This window comes from Tachyglossus aculeatus, chromosome 6, assembly GCF_015852505.1.
Source record: "Tachyglossus aculeatus isolate mTacAcu1 chromosome 6, mTacAcu1.pri, whole genome shotgun sequence".
Lineage (NCBI taxonomy): Eukaryota > Metazoa > Chordata > Mammalia > Monotremata > Tachyglossidae > Tachyglossus > Tachyglossus aculeatus.
The window spans coordinates 9,854,059-9,876,595 of record NC_052071.1 but is presented as its reverse complement, the minus strand read 5'-3'; the positions used below and the strand labels follow the sequence as shown (position 1 = coordinate 9,876,595).

General features: G+C 50.8%; 1 protein-coding gene and 1 long non-coding RNA gene across 2 annotated transcripts in view; one reads left to right on the top strand and one right to left on the bottom strand.

The window, feature by feature from the left end:
- Positions 1 to 3,352: 3,352 nt before the first annotated feature.
- The window catches only part of LOC119929813, a 38,963-nt gene continuing 19,778 nt past the window's right edge, over positions 3,353 to 22,537 (bottom strand). The window contains exons 6-11 of the long non-coding RNA XR_005451593.1: positions 19,613 to 19,832; positions 17,704 to 17,892; positions 11,088 to 11,255; positions 4,976 to 5,111; positions 4,352 to 4,470; positions 3,353 to 3,392 (exon numbers count right to left, since the gene is read on the bottom strand). This is a non-coding gene — a long non-coding RNA (uncharacterized LOC119929813). The remainder of the gene's footprint in view (positions 3,393 to 4,351; positions 4,471 to 4,975; positions 5,112 to 11,087; positions 11,256 to 17,703; positions 17,893 to 19,612; positions 19,833 to 22,537) is intronic.
- The window catches only part of SLC7A11 (solute carrier family 7 member 11), a 43,731-nt gene continuing 40,678 nt past the window's right edge, over positions 19,485 to 22,537 (top strand). The window contains exon 1 of the mRNA XM_038748117.1: positions 19,485 to 19,902. Coding sequence (XP_038604045.1) covers positions 19,635 to 19,902 — 268 coding nt within the window. The 5' untranslated portion in view covers positions 19,485 to 19,634. The remainder of the gene's footprint in view (positions 19,903 to 22,537) is intronic.

Sequence of the window (22,537 nt, the reverse complement as noted above, 5' to 3'; positions counted from 1 at the left end):
GGGAGGGATTTTAGCAGGGGCTGGAGGTGGGGCAGATCGGGTCAGGGCCCGAGGGGACTGTCCCTCATGTCCCATGGGGCCCAGTACCCTTTCGGTTTCTTCTTCATCTTGTGGCGATTCTGCTGGGGGCTACAGCAGGCTACAGTCTAAGGGATCTTGGGCCTCAGCCTCCCCTGCTGCCCAGCAAGGGGCCACGCCATCCTAGGTTTCCTCACTCAGTGCCCACCATGTCTCCTCAAAAACAACTGACGGCTGCCCACCTCCCCACAACAAAGAGAGTCTCCAATGCCTGCTACCAAGATCTTCACTGCTCCCCCTTCCTCCCACCTCTGCTTTCTGCTCTCCTCACCCACAACTCCCCAGCTCCCCCATTCTATGCCCTTCCTAAGACCTCCTACTCACTATCCCTCTCTCTAGGCTCTCCCGCCTCCTACTCCTCGCTCCACCGGAAGCCCCTTCCCCATTAAATCCCCCAGGGCCCAGCTCTCCGCATCTTCAATGCCCTCCAAAAATCCCACCTATACCAGGAAGCTTTCCCTCATGGATGCCCAATACCCCGAGTCGTGGGCCCCGCAAGACACCCACCCGTGCCTGTACATCCACACCCATCCTCAGCTCGCCGGCTCTTGGGATGTCCAGCCTGCGCTTCTGCGATTTCCTCAGCTCTTTCATCTGGCTCATGCTACTACCTGTTAGAACGCTTCCTCCCGGCTCCCTATAATTGTCAATAATTGACATCTGCCGGTCTGTCTCCCCCATTAGGCTTTAAGTCCCCGCAGGGCAGGGATGTGGCTTTGGCATCTGATGTGCTCTGCCCCTCACTTAATTTCATGGGTGCTCTGCACACAACAGGGGCTAGGGACACGCTGCCTAAGGACTGATAGGCTCTACTCTGGAGTAAGGTCAGAGGCCATATATTGGTGGGGGTTGGGAGTGATTTAGTGAAAAGGATTCAGATGTGCACTCTGTGGAGGTTTGAGAAACAACAAGTATGGGTATTGAGAAATCTTAACTCACCTAAAGACCATAAGCCGCTTGTGAGCAGGGAATGTGTCTACAGACTCTGTTGAATTTGTACTCTCCCAAGCTCTGAGTAAGGCCCACATAAGTGCTCGATAAATACCACTGATTGATGGATTTAAGATGTTAAAGAGCATTCTGTTATACCCTGATTTAGAGAAGCAGAGTGGCCCACTGAATTGAGCATGAGGCCTGATAGAAGGATGTGGATTCTAAGCCCAGATCTGCTACTTCTATGCTGTGTGACCTTGGGCAAATCACTTCACTTCTCTGTGCCTCAGTTACTTCATCTGTAAAATGGGGACTAAGACTGGGAACCCCATGTGGGACATGGAACGTGTCCAACTCAACATATCCAAGACAGAGCTCCTTATCTTTCCTCCCAAACCCTGTCCTCTCCCTGACTTTCCCGTCACTGTGGGCGGTACTACCATCCTTCCCGTCTCACATGCCCGCAACCTTGGTTTCATCCTTGACTCGGCTCTGTCATTCACCCCCCACATCCAATCCGTCACCAAAGCTCTGCCGGTTTCACCTTCACAACATTGCCAAGACCCGACCTTTCCTCTCCAACCAAACCGCAATCACTGAGCAGCGTGGCTCGGTAGAAAGAGCTCGGGCTTTGGAGTCAGATCAAATCCCCGCTCCGCCAATTGTCAGCTGTGTGACTTTGGGCAAGTCATTTCACTTCTCTGGGCCTCAGTTACCTCATCTGCAAAATGGGGAATGTGAGCCCCCCGTGGGACAACCTGATCACCTTGTAACCTCCCCAGCGCTTAGAACGGTGCTTTGCACATAGTAAGTGCTTAATAAATGCCGTCATTATTATTATTATTACAATCACTCATCCTATCCCGACTGGATTACTGCATCAGCATCCTTTCTGACCATCCAACCTCCTGCCTCTCCCGACTTCAGTCTATACTTCACTCTGCTGCCCAGGTTATCTTTCTTCGGAAAAGTTCTGGGCGTGTCACCCGCCTCCTCAGAAATCTCCCGACTGTCAAGCAAAAACTTCTCACTATTGGCTTCAAAGCTCTCCATCACCTTGCCCCCTCCTACCTCCCCTCCCCTCTCTCCTTCTAAATCCCAGCCGGCACACTACGCTCCTCCGGTGATAACCTTCTCACTGTGACTCATTCTTGCCTGTTCTGCCGACGACCCCTGGCCCACGACCTACCTCTGGCCTGGAATTCCTTCTCTCTTCAAATCCGCCAAACAATCACACATCCCCCCTTCAAAGCGTTACTGAAGGCACACCTCCTCCAAGAGCCCTTCTTAGACTAAGCCCCCCTCTGCCTCAGCTCCCGCTCCCTTCCGCATCACCCCAACTCGCTTCCTTTACTCTACCTCCTCTCCCCCCAGTCCCCACAGCACTTGTGTGTATACGTACATATCTATAATTCTATTTAGTTATATTAATGCCTGTTTACATGGTTTGATGTGTATATATCTATAATTCTATTTATTTATATTGATGCCTGTTTACTTGTTTGGATGTCTGTCTCCCCCTTCTGAGCTATAAGCCCACTGTGAGCAGGGATTGTCTCTATTGCTGAATTGTACTTTCAAGTGCTTAGGACAGTGCTCAATAAATAAGAAATAAGTAATAAATACAAGCTAAATAAATACGATTGAATGAATGAATGAATGAGCTCGTAACTACCCCAGCGCTTAGTTCAGTGCCCTGCACGTTGTAACTGCTTAACAAATACCATTAAAACAAACCAACAAACAAAAAACCCAGGTGAGGATCATTCATCCAAGAAGATGGTTCAAACCCCGGGTGCCAAATCTCTGCACCCCACTCTAGCTTTACCATGCTCTGGCCTAAAGACCCAGTTTGTCAGAAGACTTGGCCTTTGACCATTTCCCTTCTGGGGTCAGGAGGCAGGAGCCTCCCTCGACTAGACGACGGCCGGAAACAACGGAGCCATGCGTGCTTCTCTGCCAAACCACAGGATAACCGAAATCTAGCAGCTCATATTGAAATTCCCATCTTTTTATAATCGGAATGGTGCGGGGGACGGAGGGTCTGAAGTGGCGTGACTTACCGTGACATAATCGGCAGGCTCTGAAAAGAAACAACTCGGCATTTTCTCAGGCGAGTTGCCGCTAGTTGCAGGTTAAGAAAGCCAATTGCTTGGGGAGATTTTGATCAGTTGGGAAGCGGGGTGGCCTAGTGAGAAGGGTTCTGGGTTCTAATCCCAGCTCGATTTACCTGCTGTATGTCACCGAGAAGCAGCGTGGCTTAGCGGAAAGAGCCCGGGTTTGGGAGGCAGAGGTCGTGGGTTCTAATCCCGGATCCGCCACTTGTCAGCTGTGTAACTTTGGGCAAGTCACTTCACATCTCTGGGCCTCAGTTCCCTCATCTGGAAAATGGAGATGAAGACTGTGAGCCCCACATGGGACAACCTGATCACCTTGTATCCCCTCCAACGCTTAGAACAGTGCTTTGCACATAGTAAGCACTTAACAAATACCATCATTACTGGGTAAGTAACTTTACATCTCTGTACCTCCACTCCCTTATCTGCAAAATGAAGATTTAATACCTGTTTTCTCTTCTACTTTAATGTGAGCCCCATGTGGGACCTGATAATGTTCTATCTACCCCAGTGCTTGAGACAGTGCTTGGCACACAGTAAGTGCTTAACAAATACCACAACTATAAAGTAAATCTGGGAAGCCAGTCTCTCCTACTGTAAACTTGGCTGGGGACTACTGAAAACCCCATCCTCCAAAAATGAGGTATCAACAACTGGAACCCGTGTCACACAGATAAGGCAGGATTTCTTCTCTCAATTCATCACTCATCTCCGGAGTTTCCCTCTACCTTCTTCCCTCTTCTCTTCCCATCATTGCCCTCTCACACGGTCTGGCCCCCGTGGGCCTGGCAGAGGCCTCGCTCTGGGTTTAGTACAGTGCTTGGCACATAGTAAGCACTTAATAAAGACCACAATTGTTATTGTTATTAGAGCTAGGTCAGGTTCTGGTTCACGCCAACTATCCATTACAGGAAGGCTGCAATTCTGCCCTCATCCTTCAGATGAAGGAGGAAAATCCACACCACCCTCTGAAGCCATCATAGGCCAGAGCAGCGATGAGCCAAAGACAGGCTCGCTGCCCTGGAGAAGAAACTCCCATTCCCACCACGGCCGCCCCGAAGTTTGGGTTCAGAAAGCCAGGCAGGAAACTAAAGGGGCACATCTACCATCGTGGTTGGCTCTGCTTCCCACCTCCCTTTATGCCCATCAGCCGGCTAGAAGTGGGGAGAAAGGCTCAGGGGCTGGAGAAGGAGGCGGAGGACGGGGGAGGAGTGATGATGTACCTGCGCGCTTGTCTGTCCAGGGACTGTCTGCTTTGGGAATCGCGGCATGCACGGTCTGCCTCTCAGCCCCCAGAGTCGAACCCGATGATCTGTTGGGAATGGGATAGTCTGGATCCAACCTAGGATTTGAAAAGGTGGAATCAGGTTGCAGAGAGCAGGCCGCCGTGCTCAAGGGGCCAGAAGCAGAACATTCAGGCCGGGCTCTTGGCCGCTCCATGGGGCTGGCTCGGCTCGATGCTCTCTCAGAGCCCACCAGAGTGGGTTTCCGGGGAAGGGGAATGGCCCCCAGACCCTAGGATCATGGGTGTTTGCAATAGGAGTGGGAATGACACCCCTCCTTTTCTCCCCAAAGACCTCCCGTGTCATTTTCCACAGGGCAAGGGACACTGGCTAAAACATCACGCAATGCACACACCCAGCAAAGAACCCCGATCCCATTTCAGTGTCAACACCCTGGCCACATTTCGCAGGCGTAACGTGGCCCGAAAGGGCCTGGCTCAGAGTCTAATAATGGCTTTGGTTTACGGTCTCATAACTCAGAAATACCAACGTGACTAGTTGTTAGCCCATTATACACTCCCTGAATAATTGTACCCTTTCCCCCGATTATTAAATGCATCATACCGCTTATTAATGCTTAGCAGAGTTCCCAGCTTTTGAACTTCAACTTTGTGTAATTGAGCCGAGAAGCTAAGATTTCATCCTCCAGAGCTCTGCTTCAACAGGACCCGAGCACCTGGTGTCCTGAGGAGTTCGAATCCTGTAAAATAGATCCAATCTGGTGGACCGAGCCCAAATCATGGGTGAGAAACAATTCCCAGGGAGCTTGAGGGAAGCCTCGGGGACCCTTCACACTCCACACGGACCATATTCATTCATTCATTCAATCATATTTATTGAGCGCTTACTGTGTGCAGAGCACTGTACTAAGCACTTGGGAAGTACATGGTTCCTCCTCCCTCTGCCAACAGCCAAGGCTAAAACCTCTGCACAACACACGGACCCGACAACTTGAGCCACTCGACGTGACCGCGAGAACATGGGTCTCATGGCCAGTCTCCACCTCTCCACCTGGGCCCCTGATGATCCTCATGGGGTGAGAACACTGGGAATAGCTGCGTGGGGACCAGTCAGTTGGCCCGGGCCTTACTGGGATGGTGTCCCGGCAGCTCAGGAACTAGGGAGTTAGAAGCTGCTCTGCTACTCCGCTGTCCTTTCGGAACTTCCTGCTCCTTGGCCTCCCTTTTTCCAGAAACTTGATCTTTAATAAGTTTGCTTTTCCGGAGCTCTGTTTCTCCTTAGGTCATAAATATGCACAGGTGTTTGTGCCTGAGAGAGAGAGAGAGAGAGAGAGAGAGAGAGAGAGAGTTTGTGTGTGTGTGTGTGTGTGCGTGCGTGCGTGCGTGCGTGTGTGTGTGTGTGTGTGTGTGTGTGTGTGTGTGTTAGAGTGTGGCTCTGTGGCTTTGGAGAAGCAGCACGGCTCAGTGGAAAGAGCCTGGGATTTGGAGTCAGAGTTCATGGGTTCACATCCTGTCTGCCAATTGTCAGCTGTGTGACTTTGGGCAAGTCACTTCACTTCTCTGGGCCTCAGTTACCTCATATGTAAAATGGGGATTAAGATTGTGAGCCCCCTGTGGGACAACCTGATCACCTTGTAACCTCCCTAGCACTTAGAACAGTGCTTTGCACATAGTAAGCGCTTAATAAATGCCATTATCATTATTATTATTATTCTCTGTGCCTCAGTTGCCTCCTCTGTAAAATGGGGATTAAGATTGTGAGCCCCCCGTGGGACAACCTGATCACCTTGTAACCTCCCCAACACTTAGAACAGTGCTTTGCACATAGTAAGCACTTAATAAATGCCATCGTTATTATTATTACTATTCTCTGTGCCTCAGTTACCTCATCTGTAAAATGGAGATGAACACTGTGAGCCCCCTGTGGGACAACCTAGACTGTGAGCCCACTGTTCGGTAGGGACCGTCTCAATATGTTGCAAACTTGTACTTCCCAAGCGCTTAGTACAGTGCTCTGCATTCATTCATTCAATCATATTTATTGAGGGCTTACTGTGTGCACAGCACTGTACTAAGTGCTTGGGAAGTACAAGTTGGCAACATATAGAGATGGTCCCTACCCAAGAGTGGGTTCACAGTCTAGAAGGTGGAGACAGAGAACAAAACATATTAACAAAATAAAATAAATAGAATAAATATGTACACATAAAATAGAGTAATAAATATGTTCAAACATATATACATACATACAGGTGCTGTGGGGAGGGGAAGGAGACAGGGCTTACTCTGCACACAGTCAGCGCTCAATAAGTACGACTGAATGAATGAATGAACCTGATCACCTTGTAACCTCCCCAGTGCTTAGAACAGTGCTTTGCACATAGTGCTTAATAAATGACATTATTATTATTATTATTATTATTATTATTATATGAGAGTTCTGAGATTACGCCATCCATGAGAACCCTATATCCAGATACTCTTGAGGCAGATTGGGCAGGAAGCCAAGTCAAAGGAAACCACAAACCAACCTCAACTCCCACCCTAAACATCTCAAACCAAACCATCCCTCTACTCCTATTTCTGGAGGCAAGATTTTGACCGGATCCCTGTTGTAATCTGGCAGGCCTCAGCCCCCAGCCGCTCTCACCATCACCCTTATCTTGTTACTGATGGGCCATTCATTTTCTTTTCAGATGAAAACAAATCCTGAGAGAGCAGGGAGCTGAGGGTCACTTGGACCTCCTCCCTCCTGCTGTTAAGAAGCAGGCAATAGACAAGTTACCCAGAAGCTCTCTCTGCCTCAAAGCTTATCTCAGAATTTCCAAGGACCACAACCAGTTTGGTGGCAGGACTGGGGGAACACCAGCCACACAGCCACGGGAAAGGGTCTCCCCTCCGGCCACATGTCGGGGTCTGTCTGCTTGCCTGGGACCGTCACTGTCGGTTCCCGATGAGCCCCAGGGAAAACAGTCGGACGCCACGAGAGCCGATATGCCATCCCAGAGCCCATGCTGGAGCAGCTCACCCATTTGAGCTCCAAGGCCCCTGCTGGCCTCCTTCCTCTCAGGCTGGGGGCAGTTTCCTCATCCGCAAAATGGGGATAAAACAGATTATAATACTACTACTAATAAATAGTAGAAGCAGCATGGCTAATTGGAAAGAGCACGGGCTTTGGAGTCAGAGGTCATGGGTTCAAATCCCCGCTCTGGCAACTGTCAGCTGTGTGACTTTGGGCAAGTCACTTCACTTCTCTGGGCCTCAGTTACCTCATCTGTAAAATGGGGAGAGCCCCCTGTGGGGCAACTTCATCACCTTGCAACCTCCCCTGTTCTTAGAACAGTGCTTTGCACATAGTAGGCACTTAATAAATGCTATCATTATTATTACTATTATTATTCTCTGTGCCTCAGTTACCCCATCTGTAAAATGGGGATTAAAACTGTGAGCCCCCCGCGGGACAGCCTCATCACCTTGCAACCTCCCCAGTGCTTAAAACAGTGCTTTGCACATAGTAAGCACTTAGGGCTTTGGAGTCAGCGGTGATGGGTTCAAATCCCGGCTCGGCCAATTGTCAGCTGTGTGACTTTGGGCGAGTCACTTAACTTCTCTGGGGCTCAGTTTCCTCATCTGTAAAATGGGGATAAATGTGAGTCCCCTGTGGGACAACCTGATCACCTTGTAACCTCCCCAGTGCTTAAAACAGTGCTTTGCACATAGTAAGCACTTAGGGCTTTGGAGTCAGCGGTGAAGGGTTCAAATCCCGGCTCGGCCAATTGTCAGCTGTGTGACTTTGGGCGAGTCACTTAACTTCTCTGGGGCTCAGTTTCCTCATCTGTAAAATGGGGATAAATGTGAGTCCCCTGTGGGACAACCTGATCACCTTGTAACCTCCCCAGTGCTTAGAACAGTGCTTGGCGCATAGTAAGTGCTTAATATACACAGCACTTGTATATATATGTACATATCTATAATTCTATTTATGTATATTGATGTCTGTTTACTTGTTTTGACGTCTGTCTCTCCCTTTCTAGACTTTTTAAGCCTGATGTGGACAGGGATTGTCTCTCTTTATTGCTGAATTGTACTTTCCAAGCGTTTAGTACAGTGCTTTAGGACATATTGGGATTGATCTGATTACTTAGACTCTACCCTTGGGCCAGCACAGTGCTTGACAAAAAGTCAGTTCTGAGCAAATACCACAATTATCGTTACAGTTAGGCACTCAAAACATGTCCAAGACTGAGCTCCTTACCTTCCGTCCCAAACCCTGTCCTCTCCCTGACTTTCCCGTCACCGTAGATGGCACTACCATCCTTCCCGTCTCACAAGCCCGCAACCTCGGTGTCATCCTTGACTCCGCTCTCTTGTTCACCCCACACATCCACTCTGTCACCAAAACCTGCCGGTCTCACCTCCACAACATTGTCAAGATCCACACTTTCCTCTCCATCCAAACCGCTACCTCGCTGGTTCAATCTCTCATCCTATCCCGACGGGATTACCACATCAACCTCCTTTCTGATCTCCCAACCTCCTGTCTCTCCCTGCTTCAGTCTATACTTCACTCTGCTGCCTGGATTATCTTGGTACAGAAACGCTCTGGACATGTCATTCCTCTCCTCAAAAATCTTCAGTGGTTGCCTGTCAACCTTCGAATCAAGCAAAAACTCCTCATTCTCGGCCTCAAGGGTCTCCATCACCTCGCCCGCTTCTACCTCACCCCCCTTCTCTCCTTCTACAGCCCAGCCCGCACCCTCCGCTCCTCTGTCGCTAACCTTCTCACCGTGCTTCATTCTCACCTGTTCCACGGTCGACCCCCGGCCCACGTCCTTCCTCTGGACCGGAATGCCCTCCTTCCACACATCCGCCAAGCTAGCTCTCTTCCTCCCTTCAAAGCCCTACTGAGAGCTCACCTCCTCCAAGAGGCCTTCCAAGACTGAGCCCCTCATTTTTCCTCTCCTTCTCCTCTCCCCATCACCCCTCTGCCCAATCCCCTTCCCCTTCCCACAGCACTTGTACATATTTGTACATATTTATTACTTTATTTTATTTGTACATATTTACTATATTTATTTTATTAATTCATTCAATTGTATTTATTGAGCACTTACTGTGTGCAGAGCACTGTACTACTAATAATAATTATAATGGCATTTATTAAGCGCTATGTGCAAAGCAGTGTTCTAAGTGCTGGGGGTATACAAGGTGATCAATTTGTCCCACAGGGGGCTCACAGTCTTCATCCCCATTTTACAGATGAGGTAACTGAGGCCCAGAGAAGTTAAGTGACTTGCCCAAAGTCACACAGCTGACAAGTGGAAGAGTCAGCATTCGAACCCATGACCTCTGTCTCCAAAGTCTGTGCTCTTTCCACTGAGCCATGCTGCTTGGGAAGTACAAGTTGGCAACATATAGAGATGGTCCCTACCCAACAGTGGGCTCACAGTCTAGAAGAGGGAGATGCATATATAGCTATAATTCTATATATTCTGTTGGTATTGACGCCCATCTACATATTTTGTTTTGTTGTCTGTCTCCGCCTTCTAGACTGTGAGCCCGTTGTTGGGTAAGGACTGTCTCTATGTGTTGCCGATTTGTACTTCCCGAGCGCTTAGTACAGTGCTCTGCACACAGTATGCGTTCAATAAATACGATTGAATGAGTGAATGAATGACTGGCTAACCCCACACCCACAGGCTGGGGTGGGAGAAGAGAAAGGAAGTATTTGGCTCTAGTCACTGCAGTACCAGGAATGTGGTCTGGACTGGTGAAAATAAAATACATCCTCTCCCCTCATTTGTTTTCTGGCCCCACTGTGGTTCTGAGACTTGTGGCTCTGACTAAATAATAATAATAATAATAATAATAATAATGATAGAATTTATTAAGTGCTTACTATGTGCAAAGCACTGTTCTAAGCACTGAGGAGGTGACAAGGTGATCAGGTTGTCCCATGGGGGGCTCACAGTCTTAATCCCAATTTTACAGATGAGGTAACGGAGGTGCAGAGAAGTTAAGTGACTTGCCCAAAGTCACACAGCTGACAAGTGGGGGAGCTGGGACTAAACCTTCTAGTCATCTTTCTGGTCACCTGCCCTGTCACCCCTCCAGTCACCCATCCGGTTATCTCTCTAACCCTTAAACCCTGCCATTTTCCCTATCTTTATTTATGTCAGTGTCTGTTTCCCTCTAGCCTTGTGGGCCAGGATGGTGTTAACCAACTCTACTGTACGTAACTCTCCCAAGCACTTTGTACAGTGTTATGCACATAATAAGCACTGAAATAACGCTACCGATTGACTGATTTATTCTTCAGGTACTCCTCCAATAAATTGTTATTTGGGTCCACCGCCTGGCTTCTCCTCTTCCTTTCAGTTGTCTCCATTCCAGACAGATACCCTGACCTCTGGATTTGGGGGAGGGAGTGTTAAAACTACACCACTGGTCAGTAGGACTGATCCCCAAACAGACAAGGGAGGAATGGACTTAATTTGACAAGAGCGACTGTTGGAAAAGTGATTTTTGATGGGGAGCTAACAACCACCCCGAGTCCTGCGGCCATGTCATCATCCCCCTCGCCCCCACAACCTCCATTGTCAGAGCCAGCTGCAGTGGCTGTGGCGGGAGCACCCACATTTACGGAGCTGCTCCCGTGTGCGCAGACCTTCCGGGAGGAAAAGAATGGAATCAACCAAGCGCATGAAGAGAATTACCTTGATGTTTGGGGTGAGAGGGCAGCAATCCCTGTGATGTCAGTTGCTCACATGTCACGACAAGAGATTTTTCCTTCCTGTCCCTTGGCCCGTGATGTGCTCGAAGCAGCTCTGCTGGGGCATCGCTTGCAAACATGGTTGACCACAATGGAGCAGAGCACCACAACTCTGGGTGAACAAGGGCTGGTGGTAGTTAGGCCCGAATACCCCCGGACAATCACCCTGTCCCCTCTGTGCCCCAGGGAGGAGCTTGCGGCGCTCTTCTCCAGATTAGGGCTCATAGACATGGACGTGATACTTCTTGGCCCCAGCAGGGATGCCGCTCACCCCCGTCCCTCCTCCCCCACATCACACCCAGGCCCTGAAACGCAAGGGGGCTTGAACCCGGAAAAGCCAAAGGTACATCAGTGCAGAGGGGTTGGGGGACGACAGATCGCAGAATCTGGGGCCTGGTTCCCGCTCATTTCTTACATGGCCTCTGCCCAAGAGGTTGTCCTCCTCCCTTGGCACTGAGGACGCTCACTAACTCACCCGGCAAACTGCAGGGCATTGACCACAGGCATCCCTGAAGAAGGAGCGCTCAGACCTGGCCAGGAAGAGAAGGAGCACCCCAACCCAGCTGGGAGGAGGAGTTCCCCATCCCTGCTGGGAAGAGAAGCACCTGGGCACAGCTGGGAGGAAGAGTGCCCAGAGCCAGCTGGGAGGAGAAGCACCAGGGCACAGCTGGGAGGAGGTGGGCCCGGGCCCAGACCCAATCATGAGGAAGCACGCTGGGCCCAGTCGGGAGGAGGAGCACCCCGGGAGGATGGCCTGGACCCAACAGGGAGGAAGAGAGACCTGGTCCAATCAGGAGGAAGAGCACCTGGACCCCAAAGGAACTTGTGGGGTCAGCCATCTATCACCATGCAAACCCCTGAAGGGGTCACACTTACCCCACAGGCTCATTTCCTGTCTCCCACCCTGAATTTAGCACCTTAAAAGAGTCCACCACCAACATTCTGAAATCTCAGTGAGCCTCAGACCACTTCCTCTTCTCCTCCCCTTGGGTCCACTATCACTTTACCCACTCCCATCCCCTCTGGCTCCCCCCACCCCCTCTCCCCACACCTCCTTCATCATATACCAGAATCAGCACTCCTTTCTGGTTCCCCAGAAAAATGCCGGCTCCTCTCAGGGGCAGTGAGATCAGGCCACAAGCATTTAAAAGAGTTCAAGGGCCCCTAAATGGGGAGTTAATTAGAGTTGTGTAAGATCATTGCCCCAGACCACAGGCATTTTAAAGAGTCAAGGCCTCCTAAACGGGGAGTTTGCAGGAATTGTGTGAATCCTCATCCAGTCAGTCCAGATCCTGGGCTTCTGAAATCATGGGATGTTTGGATTGTAACTCGGATTGCAAAACAAATGCCCACAGCCCCAGACCCAGCATCCCATATCCCACGGTCCCACACCCAACACCCGACAGCCCATGATTCCCTGCCCACAGGCCACAGTCCTTCATCCCATGATCTATTGCAGTTTTAAATTATTGGGAAGCAGCATGGCTTCGAGGAAAGAGCACAGACTCGGGAGTCAGAGGATACGGAATCTAACCCCACCTCCACCAGTTGTCTGCTGTGTGTCCTTGGGTAAGTCACTTAACTCCTCTGTGCTTCAGTTACCTCATCTGTAAAATAGGGATTAAGACTGTGAGTCCCACGTGGGACAACCTGATTACCTTGTATCTACCCCAGCACTAAGAACAGTGCTGAGCACATAGTAAGTGCTTAAGAAATACTATTATTATTATTATGATCTCCTCCCTCATCTGATGCCAACCACTCACTGTGCCTCGATCTCATCTATCTAACCCCAGACCCTTCGCCCATTTGCTGCTTCTGGCCTGGAACTCCAAGCCCCTTCATATAATAATAATAATGATAATAATGATGGCATTTATAAAGTGCTTACTATGTGCAAAGCACTGTTCTAAGCACTGGGGAGGTTACAAGGTGATCAGGTTGTCCCCCGGGGGGCTCACAGTCTTTATCCCCATTTTACAGATGAGGTAACTGAGGCACAGAGAAGTTAAGTGACTTGCCCAAAGTCACACAGCTGACAGCTGGCGGTGCAATGCTATGTGCAGGGCACCAGATCGGGTGATGCTCCCACCACCTAGACTGTAAGCCCATGGTGGGTGGGGAATGTGTCTATCACTGTAGTATACTCTCCCAAGTGCTTAGTACAGTGCTCTGCCCACAGTAAGTGTTCAACAAATACGACTGATGGAATGAATGAATGCTCTGGATCATCCGGACCTAGGAGTCAGAAGGACCTGGGTTTTAATCCCACTTGTTTGCTATGTGACCTGGGGCGTGTCACTTCAGGTCTCTGGACCTCAGTCACCTCATCTGTAAAATGGAGATGAAGACTGTGAGCCCCAAGTGGGACAGGGACTGGGAATAACCTGATTTGTGTGTACCTACCTCCACAGGTTAGTACAGTGCCTGACGCATAGTAGGCATTTAACAAAAACCATTTGAAAGAAACAGACAAAAAACCCCAAGCCTGGGAACCGCTGAACACTATCTTCCCAGAAACTATTTTCCATGAGCCCGCTATTGGGTAGGGACCGTCTCTATATGTTACCAACTTTTACTTCCCAAGCGCTTAGTACACTGCTCTGCACACAGTAAGCGCTCAAAAAATATGATTGAATGAATGAATGAATTTGCCCACTAGGTGTCCCACTGCTCTCATTAACAATGCAGTACTTGCACGTTGCAAGTTTTATATGTATATTTTTATGCTATTTGTTAAGTGCTTACTATGTGCCAGAGACTGTACTAAGTGCTGAGGTAGATAGGAATTAATCAGGTTGGACACAGTCCAAGTGCCACATGGGGCTCACGGTCTTCATCCCCATTTTACAGATGAAGACCGGTGAGCCCCATGTGGCACATGGACTGTGTCCAACCTGATTAATTCCTATCTACCTCAGCCCCATTTTACAGATGAAGTCACTGAGGCTCAGAGAAATGAAGCAACCTACCCTTCTAGGTGGTAAGCCCCTTGTTGGGCAGGGATTGTCTCTATTTGTTGCCGAATTGTACTTTCCGAATGCTTAGTACAGTGCTCGGCACACAGTAAGTGCTCAATAAATACGACAATGAACGAATGGCTGAGCGAGATTAGAAGCCTGGGGACATTGACCCTTTACACACTCCTCCTTAATAATACTAATAATAATGATAATAATAATAATAATGGCATTTATTAAGTGCTTACTAGGTGCAATTAATAATAATAATCATCATCATGGCTTTTATTAAGCACTTACTATGTGCAAAGCACTGTTCTAAGCACTGGGGAGGTGACAAGGTGATCAGGTTGTCCCACTGGGGGCTCACAGTCTTAATCCCCATTTTACAGATGAGGGAACTGAGGCCCAGAGAAGTTAAGTGACTTGTCCAAAGTCACACAGCTGACAATTGGCGGAGCCCGAATTTGAACCCATGACCTCTGACTCCAAAGCCCGTGCTCTTTCCACTAAGCCACGCTCCTTAAGGCTGGAGGGAGCCTAGGATAAATAGGCATATTATTTCCAGATTCCGCCACACCGCCTCGCCCTGGGACTCTTCCATTCACGCATTCAATCATATTTATTCATTCAATCGTATTTACTGAATGCTTACTGTGTGCAGAGCACTGTACTAAGCACTTGGGAAGTACAAGTTGGCAACATATAGAGACGGTCCCTACCCAACAGTGGGCTCACAGTCTAGAACCTAGACTTTATTGTGTGAAAAGCACTGAACTAAAAGCTTAGGAGGGTATACTCTAACAATAAACAAACACATCCACTTTCCACAACTAACTTACAGTCTAGAGTGGGAGACAGACATCACTATAAATAATTATATAAATTACATATATGTAATTTACAACACCCAGACAAAAAGCCCTCATCCCCAACACGCCCACACAAACAGGAGGCCTCCCCTCCCTGGCAAGATGAGTCGGGTGAGTAGGGGCCCAGGGAGAGGCTGGAAAGAAAACTGCGGGAAAACTCCAGCTGGGGGAGCTGACAGGGCCGGGATGGTGGTGAGGGAAAGAAATTGCTCAATAAAAGTGACACATGGCTGAATCTGGGTTTTGAGGTTGGAAACCTCCTGTGTTCTCATCTGCTCCAATGCAATGATTTTGGCATCTGCACATCTCCAGAAGGGCCATCAGTCCTGGAGGGAGCTGCCCAGGCAGATACACCTCAGAGCATCAATCCAAGGCCGGTACCCCATCTCCCCATCCCTAGGGCCTCCTCCGGACCTGCTCTGGGCCTTCCCCGGTTCTCCCTGGTCCCTCAGGAGGGGAAAGTATAGATCTCCTTACAGGAACAAGGGACTGGGGTGGCTTCTCCCAGCCTAGAGTCCAAGTGGGGTCACTGGAGACGGGGCGGGTCATGGTCTCCAGGACTCAGTCTCCCCCGCTGGCCCGGCAGCCGGATCCCTGGCCACACGACCTCTCTTGGGCCTCCGGGAACTCTTTCCGGCGGTATCTACCAAAAGCGGACTGGCGCGGCACCAGAGTGGGGAGTGCAGAGTCTAGCCCGGTTCCCTGACCCGAGCCCCGCCATCAGCCTCTGAGAGTCACCGGGGGGCCTGCCCTGTGTGAGGCTGCTCAGAACATACGCTCTTCTGCAGCAACATGGGCTGAAAAGCAAAGTGGCCTAGTGGACACAGCAAAGGCCTGGAAATCAGAAAGACCTGGGTTCTAGTTCCAGCTCCACCACCTGCCTGCGTTGTCACCTTGGGCGTGCTACTTAACGTCTCTGTGCCTCAGTGCCCTCATCTGCAAAATTAAGACTGTGAGGTCCATGGGGGACAGGAACTGTGTTCAACCCGATTTGCTTGTATCAACCCCAGCACTCCGTACAGTGCCTGACATAGAGTGTTTAACAAATAACGCAATAATAATAATAATTATTATTATTATTAACATAGCCTTCTCACCACTGGCCTACAATCAGCTCACCGCCTCTTACCTTATCTCGCTTGTCTCCTATTACAACCCAGCCCATACACCTATCACCTATCACCTAGATAGCTCACCTATCTAGCTGCGGACTTCTCATTCACAGGAGAATTACTCTCCCCACCTTCAAAGACTCCACAGCAAGCTTACTAGGGACAGTAAACAGGTCTGCCTACTCTGTTTTAACTATTCTCCCAGGCACTTGGTAGAGTGCTCTGCACACAGTAAGCTCTCAATAAATATGACTGATCAGTCGACCTACCCCCCAACTTCCTGCCTCTGGCCCGGAATGCCCTCCCACTGCAGTTCCAATACACAATCACTCTCCCCACCATCAAATTATCCCCACCTTCAAAGCTTTATTAAAAGCACACCTCCTCTGAGAAGCCTTACCTGACTAATCCCTCATTTCCCCTTCTCCCATTCCCTTCTGCTTTGCCCCTGCACTTGGATTTGCACCCTTTATAATAATAATAATAATAATAATGGCATTTATTAAGCGCTTACTATGTGCAAAGCACTGTTCTAAGCGCTGGGGGGTTACAAAGTGATCAGGTTGCCCCCCGCGGGGCTCACAGTCTTCATCCCCATTTTACAGATGGAACTGAGGCCCAGAGAAGTGAAGTGACTTGCCCAAGATCATACAGCTGACAAGCAGTGGAGTCGGGATCTGAACCCCTGACGTCTGACTCGAAAGCCCGGGCTCTTGCCACTGAACCACACTGCTTCTCTATACTGTACTGTACTATACTGTAATATACTATCTACTATCCTATTCCCAAGCACTTAGTACAGTGCTGTACACACAGTAAGCGCTCAGTAAATACGATTGAGTGCTTTCATCCTTGGGGCCCACAGCACTTTTGTACATATCTATAATTTATTCATTTGTGGTAATGTCTGCCACTCTGGACTATAAGCTTGGTAATCATTTTGGCATTTAAGTGTTTACTTTGCAACAAGAACCGTACTAAGTGCTGGAATAGAGACAAGCAAATCAGGTTGGTTACAGTCCCTATCCCACATAGACCTCACAGCCATTTTACAGATGAGGGCACTGAGGCACAGAGAAGTCAATCGACTTGCCCGAGGTCACACAGCAGACAAGAGGAGTGGAGCGGCCCTTGCTCTATTCACTAGGCCTAGCTGTTTGTGTTGGGTAGGGAATGTTGCAACCAACTCAGCCACACTGTATTCTCCCAAGCACTTAGTATAGTGCTCTGCACACAGTAAGCACTCAGGAAATGTGATGGATTGATCGATTGATTGACTGTGCTGAGGGTCTCCTGACAGAGAGGCTGCTTGTGTGAGAGCAAGGGTCTCCAGACAGGACGGCTGCCGGGCCCGTGGCAAGGGAAACACTGTGGCCTAGTGGAAAGAGTTCAGGCCTGGGAGCCAGTGGATCTGGGTTCTAATCCTGACTCTCCCACTTGTCTGCTGTGTGACCTGGGGCAAGTCACATAATTTCTCTGGGCCTCAAGGCATCAGTATAATGGGGATTTAGACCTTAAGCCCCATGTGGGACAAGGACTGTATCCAATCTGATTAGCTCGTATCTACCCCGGCGCCTAATACAGCACCTGGCACTTAATAAACGATTAACGGATACCTTAAAAGAAAAATCAGTGTCCAAACAGGGCAGCTGCTCCGTCCGGGGCAAGGGTGTCCAAACAGGGTGGCTGATCTGTCAGGGGAAAGGGTGTCCAGATAGTGTGGCTCCTGTGCCCTCAGGCATGAGAAAAGTGTTCCACGCTTTCCACCTTGAGTGGACAATGGAGCTACAGGTCAGGCGGTGCCACTAGTGGAGAGAAACGCATGTCATTATTATTATTATGGTATTTGTTAAGTGCTTAATATGTGCCAAGTATTGTTCTTAAGTGTTGGGAAAGATATGTTTTGTCTGTCTGTCTCCCCCTTACAGACTGTGAGCCCACTGTTGGGTAGGGACTGTCTCTATATGTTGCCAACTTGTACTTCCTAAGCGCTCAGTACAGTGCTCTGCACACAGTAAGCGCTCAATAAATATGATTGATTGATACAGGGCAATCAGGGGCTCACAGTTTTAATGCCCATTTTACAGATGAGGTAACTGGGGCACAGAAATGTTAAGTGGCTGGCCGAAGGTCACATAGCAGACGAGTGGCTGAGCCAGGATTAGAGCCCGGGTCCTCTGACTCCCAAACCAGTGTTCTTTCCCCTAAAGCACGCTAGCCCCGGGCAGATGGCTAGGGAAACCAAATTTTAAAAAGGTGGTTGCGGGGGTGGGGGGACACGAGGGGACACTGGGGGAAGGCGGCCCAGACTTCTTTTTCTCTACGGGCTTCGGGGCTGCCCTCCAGTGTGGACAACCCCAAACGTGGGGTGGAGAAAAGGGGGCAGTCCCCCGGCTAAAATCGAGTGGATTTCCTGTTTCGGTTTGAGATCTGCCGCCGGGCTGCCGATCCTGCGCCCCCTTTGCTCACCGCTGGGACCCCCTGGGACCCGCGGAGCCCAGACCTCCACTGGAGCGGGCCGGGGCTGGGGGAGGGGGGAGCGGGTGGGACGCCGCCCCCCCCCCCATAGCCACCCCTTTGTTCGGCAGAGCCCCCAGCTGCCTCAACATGCTGCTACCCGGGACCAACGAGACCGAGACAGACACAGAGAGCGACCAAGAGACAATGCCCAGAGAGAAGGACAGAGAGGGAGGGGGAGGGGGAGAGGGAGAGGGGGAGAGAGAGGGAGAGAGAGAGAGAGAGGGAGAGGGAGAGAGGAGAGAGGGAGTGAGAGGGAGGGGGAAATAGAAAGAGGGGGAGAGATGGAGAGGGGAAAAAAGAAAGGGGGAGAGGGAGAGAGAGGGAAGGGGAAAAGGAAAGGGGGGAAAGAAAGGGGGAGAGGGAGAGAGAAGGGGGAAGAGGGGGAGAGGGAGAGAGAGGGAAGGGGAAAGGAAAGAGGAAGAGGGAGAGGGGAAAAAAGAAAGGGGGAGAGGGCGGGGGAAAAGAAAGGGGGAGAAGGAGAGAGAAGGGGAAGAGGGGGAGAGAGGGAGGGGGAAAAAGAAAGGGGGAGAGGGAGAGAGAAGGGGGAAGAGGGAGGGGGAAAGAAAGAGGGGGAGAGGGAGAGAAAAGGGGGGAGAGGGGGAGGAGGAAAGAGAGGGAGAGAGAGGGAGGGGGAAAGAAAGAGGAAGAGAAGGAGAGAGAAGAGGGAGGAGGAGGAAGGGGGGAGGAGGAGGAGGGCGGGGGAGAGAAAAGCTGAGTAATGCTGCAAGCCTTTCGAATGGCTGATGCAAACGTGGAGAATTTGCATCATGATTTGTCCGGGGTAAGTGTCTGTGACAGGAGCTTAAATCCGGCGCACGAGGAAGCTGAGCTGGTTAGTAATGATAGGGCAGCGGCGGCGGCGGCAGTGCGGCCGGCCCGCGATGTAGACGGCCGGGGGTGGGAGACACCCGGGCGGGAGGCAGCCCGGCAGGCCGCCCGGAGGAGGAGGGAGCCGGGGGTTAGGGAGCCCCGGGGGTCCGGACACAAACACAAGCTCGCACGCACCTGTCCAAGCCGGCCCGGAGCCATGGTCCGAAAGCCGGCCGTGTCCACTTTGTCTCCCGGAGGCTACCTGCAGGGCGATGCGAGGGGCCGGCTGCCCGCCCTGGGCAGCACCGGGCCGGAGAAGGTTGTGCTGAAGAAGAAGATCACCCTCCTCAGAGGGATCTCCATCATCATTGGCACCATCATCGGTGCGGGCATCTTCATCTCGCCCAAGGGGATCCTGAAAAACACAGGCACCGTGGGCATGTCGCTCGTCGTCTGGACAGTCTGCGGGATCCTCTCGCTCTTTGGTAAGTGGGGTCGACCCGGGCCCCTCTGACAGCCAACCTCCCCAACCGTGGGTTTCCCCCACTCAGATTCATTCATATTTATTGAGCGCTTACTGTGTGCACAGCACTGCACTAAGCGCTTGGGAAGTACAAGTTGGCAACATATAGAGACAGTCCCTACCCAACAGCGGGCTCACAGTCTAGAAGGGGGAGACAGACAACAAAACAACACATATTAACAAAATAAAATAAATAGAATAGTAAATATATACAAGTAAAATAGAGTAATGAATCTGTACAGAAATATATACAGGTGCTGTGGGGAGGGGAAGGAGGTAGGGCGGGGGGGGATGGGGAAGGAGGGGGCTCAGTCTGGGAAGGCCTCCTCATCCCCACTCCATCCTTGGGTCTCCTGACCCGCCGCTTCCCCATCCATTGGTCTTCACCACCCCAAGTCTCTCTGACCACGGGCCTCCCCATTCCGGAGCCTCTCCAACGATGGGTCTCTCCGACCTCAGGCCTTCCCATCCTCCCAGCCTCCCCATCTGTGGGTATCGCTGAGCAGGGACCAACATGGCCATGGGCCTAGCTGATCACAAGCCTCCCGTCGATGAGCATTGCCAATCCTGGGCTTCCCTGGCTATGGGCCTCCCCATTTCCAAGCCTCCCCGAACACAAGTCCAGCACTTAGAACTGTGCTTTGTGCATAGTAAGCACTTAACAAATACCATTATTATTATTAAGTGTCCTGACCGTGAGCCTCTCTACCCTTGGACCGCTCTGATCCTGAGCCTCCCTGATCTCTAGAGTTCCCTCCCCTGACCCTCTCCAACCATGACCCCCGCCCTCCCCATCAACCCAAGCTTCCCCAGCTCCCTATTACAAGAACAATCTCAATAATAATAACAGTAATAACAATCATTCATTCATTCATTCACTCAATCGTATTTATTGAGTGCTTACTGTGTGCAAAGCACTTGGGAAGTACAAGTTGGTAGCATACATAGAGACGGTCCCTACCCGATAGCGGGCTCACAGTCTAGAAGGGGGTGACAGACAACAAAACAACACATGTTAACAAAATAAAATAAATAGAATAGTAAATATGTACAAGTAAAATAGAGTAATAAATCTGTACAGACATATATACAGGTGCTGTGGGGAGGGGAAGGAGTTAGGGTGGGGGAAAAGGGAGGGGGAGGTGGGGGAGAGGAAAGGGGGCACAGTCTGGGAAGGCCTCCTGGAGGAAGTGAGCTCATGGTATTTATTAAACACTCACTATATGACAAGCCCTATTCTAAGCACTGTGACATGTCTGTGTGAGTCATGAGTTCAAACCCCATCTCTGCCAATTGTCAGCTGTGTGACTTTGGGCAAGTCACTTAACTTATCTGGGCCTTAGTTCCCTCATCTGTAAAATGGGGATGAAGACTGTGAGCCTCACATGGGGCAACGTGATCACCTTGTAACCTCCCCAGCACTTAGAACAGTGCTTTGCACATAATAAGCGCTTAATAAATGCCATCATTAATTAATACAAGATGATTGGGTTGGACACAGTCTCTGTCTCACATGGGCTTCGCAGTCTTAACCCCCAGTTTACAGATGAGGTAACAGGCACAGAGACGTTAAATGACTTGTCCAAGGTCACACAGCAGATGCGTGGCAGAGCCAGAATTAGAACCCTGGTCCTTTGACTGCCAGGCCTGTGCTCTTTCCATTAGCCCATGCTGCTTCCCAGACCCTCCTTCCCCAGACATCCACGACCCCTGATATCCCTAACCTCTCTCTGGAGCTGGGGGGACGGGAGGGACGACTTGACCGCCGCTAAGTGCAGGTAGGGGAAACTGAGGCCCGGCGAGCGTGTGGCCCGGAAAGTCCGGCTCCCCGCAGAGCTCTGTCCTGCTCTGAAGAGGACTGCACCATCTGGGAGCCTCGGTGTCCCAGCAGGGAGCCAGGCTGCTCTGCATCTTGGCCCCACCTGCTTTCTCCGGATGGCTTCCTCTGCCACCCAGGGAGCCGCCGCGGGAGGAAGGTGGGAGAGAGAGGGTGTGTGCACCATTGCTCTGTTTGACAGAGTGTTTGGCTAGCATGCACAGTGCACTGTGCATGCCGGCAGTCTGGGTGCCCGGGAGCCCAGAGGGCACCGACAGCTGCCTTCAGGCCCGACTGGCCGGCCTGCCCCTTGGACCGTGCTCGGAGTCATCAGGCAGCAGTCTTCCTGCCTCTGCATGGTGGCAAAACAGAGAGTCTGTGGGCTCCAGCTCACTGTGCGAGGACCAGTGCCTTAGGCTTTTCCAGAGAAGCCATGGACACAGAGAGACCTGGCCCGCTCCCATTCGGTGCCCCTCCTGGGCCTTTTTTTGTTGTTGTTCAATGGCATCTGTTAAGCTCTTACTCTGTGTCAGGCACGGTACTAAGCACTGGGGTAGATACAGGCTAATCTACGTCCCGGGCAAAGAGAAGTAAAGTTGCTTGCCCAAGGTCACAAAGCAGACAAGTGGGGTGGAGCCGGGATTAGAACCCAGGTCCTTTCCCAGGTCCTTCTAACTCCCAGGCCCGTGCTCTTTCCACTGGGCTTCTCTGCTTTTCTGTTCCCTTACCCACTGGGAGCCTGCTCTCCCCCGGATCACTCTCCAAGTTGGGGCAGGCATCA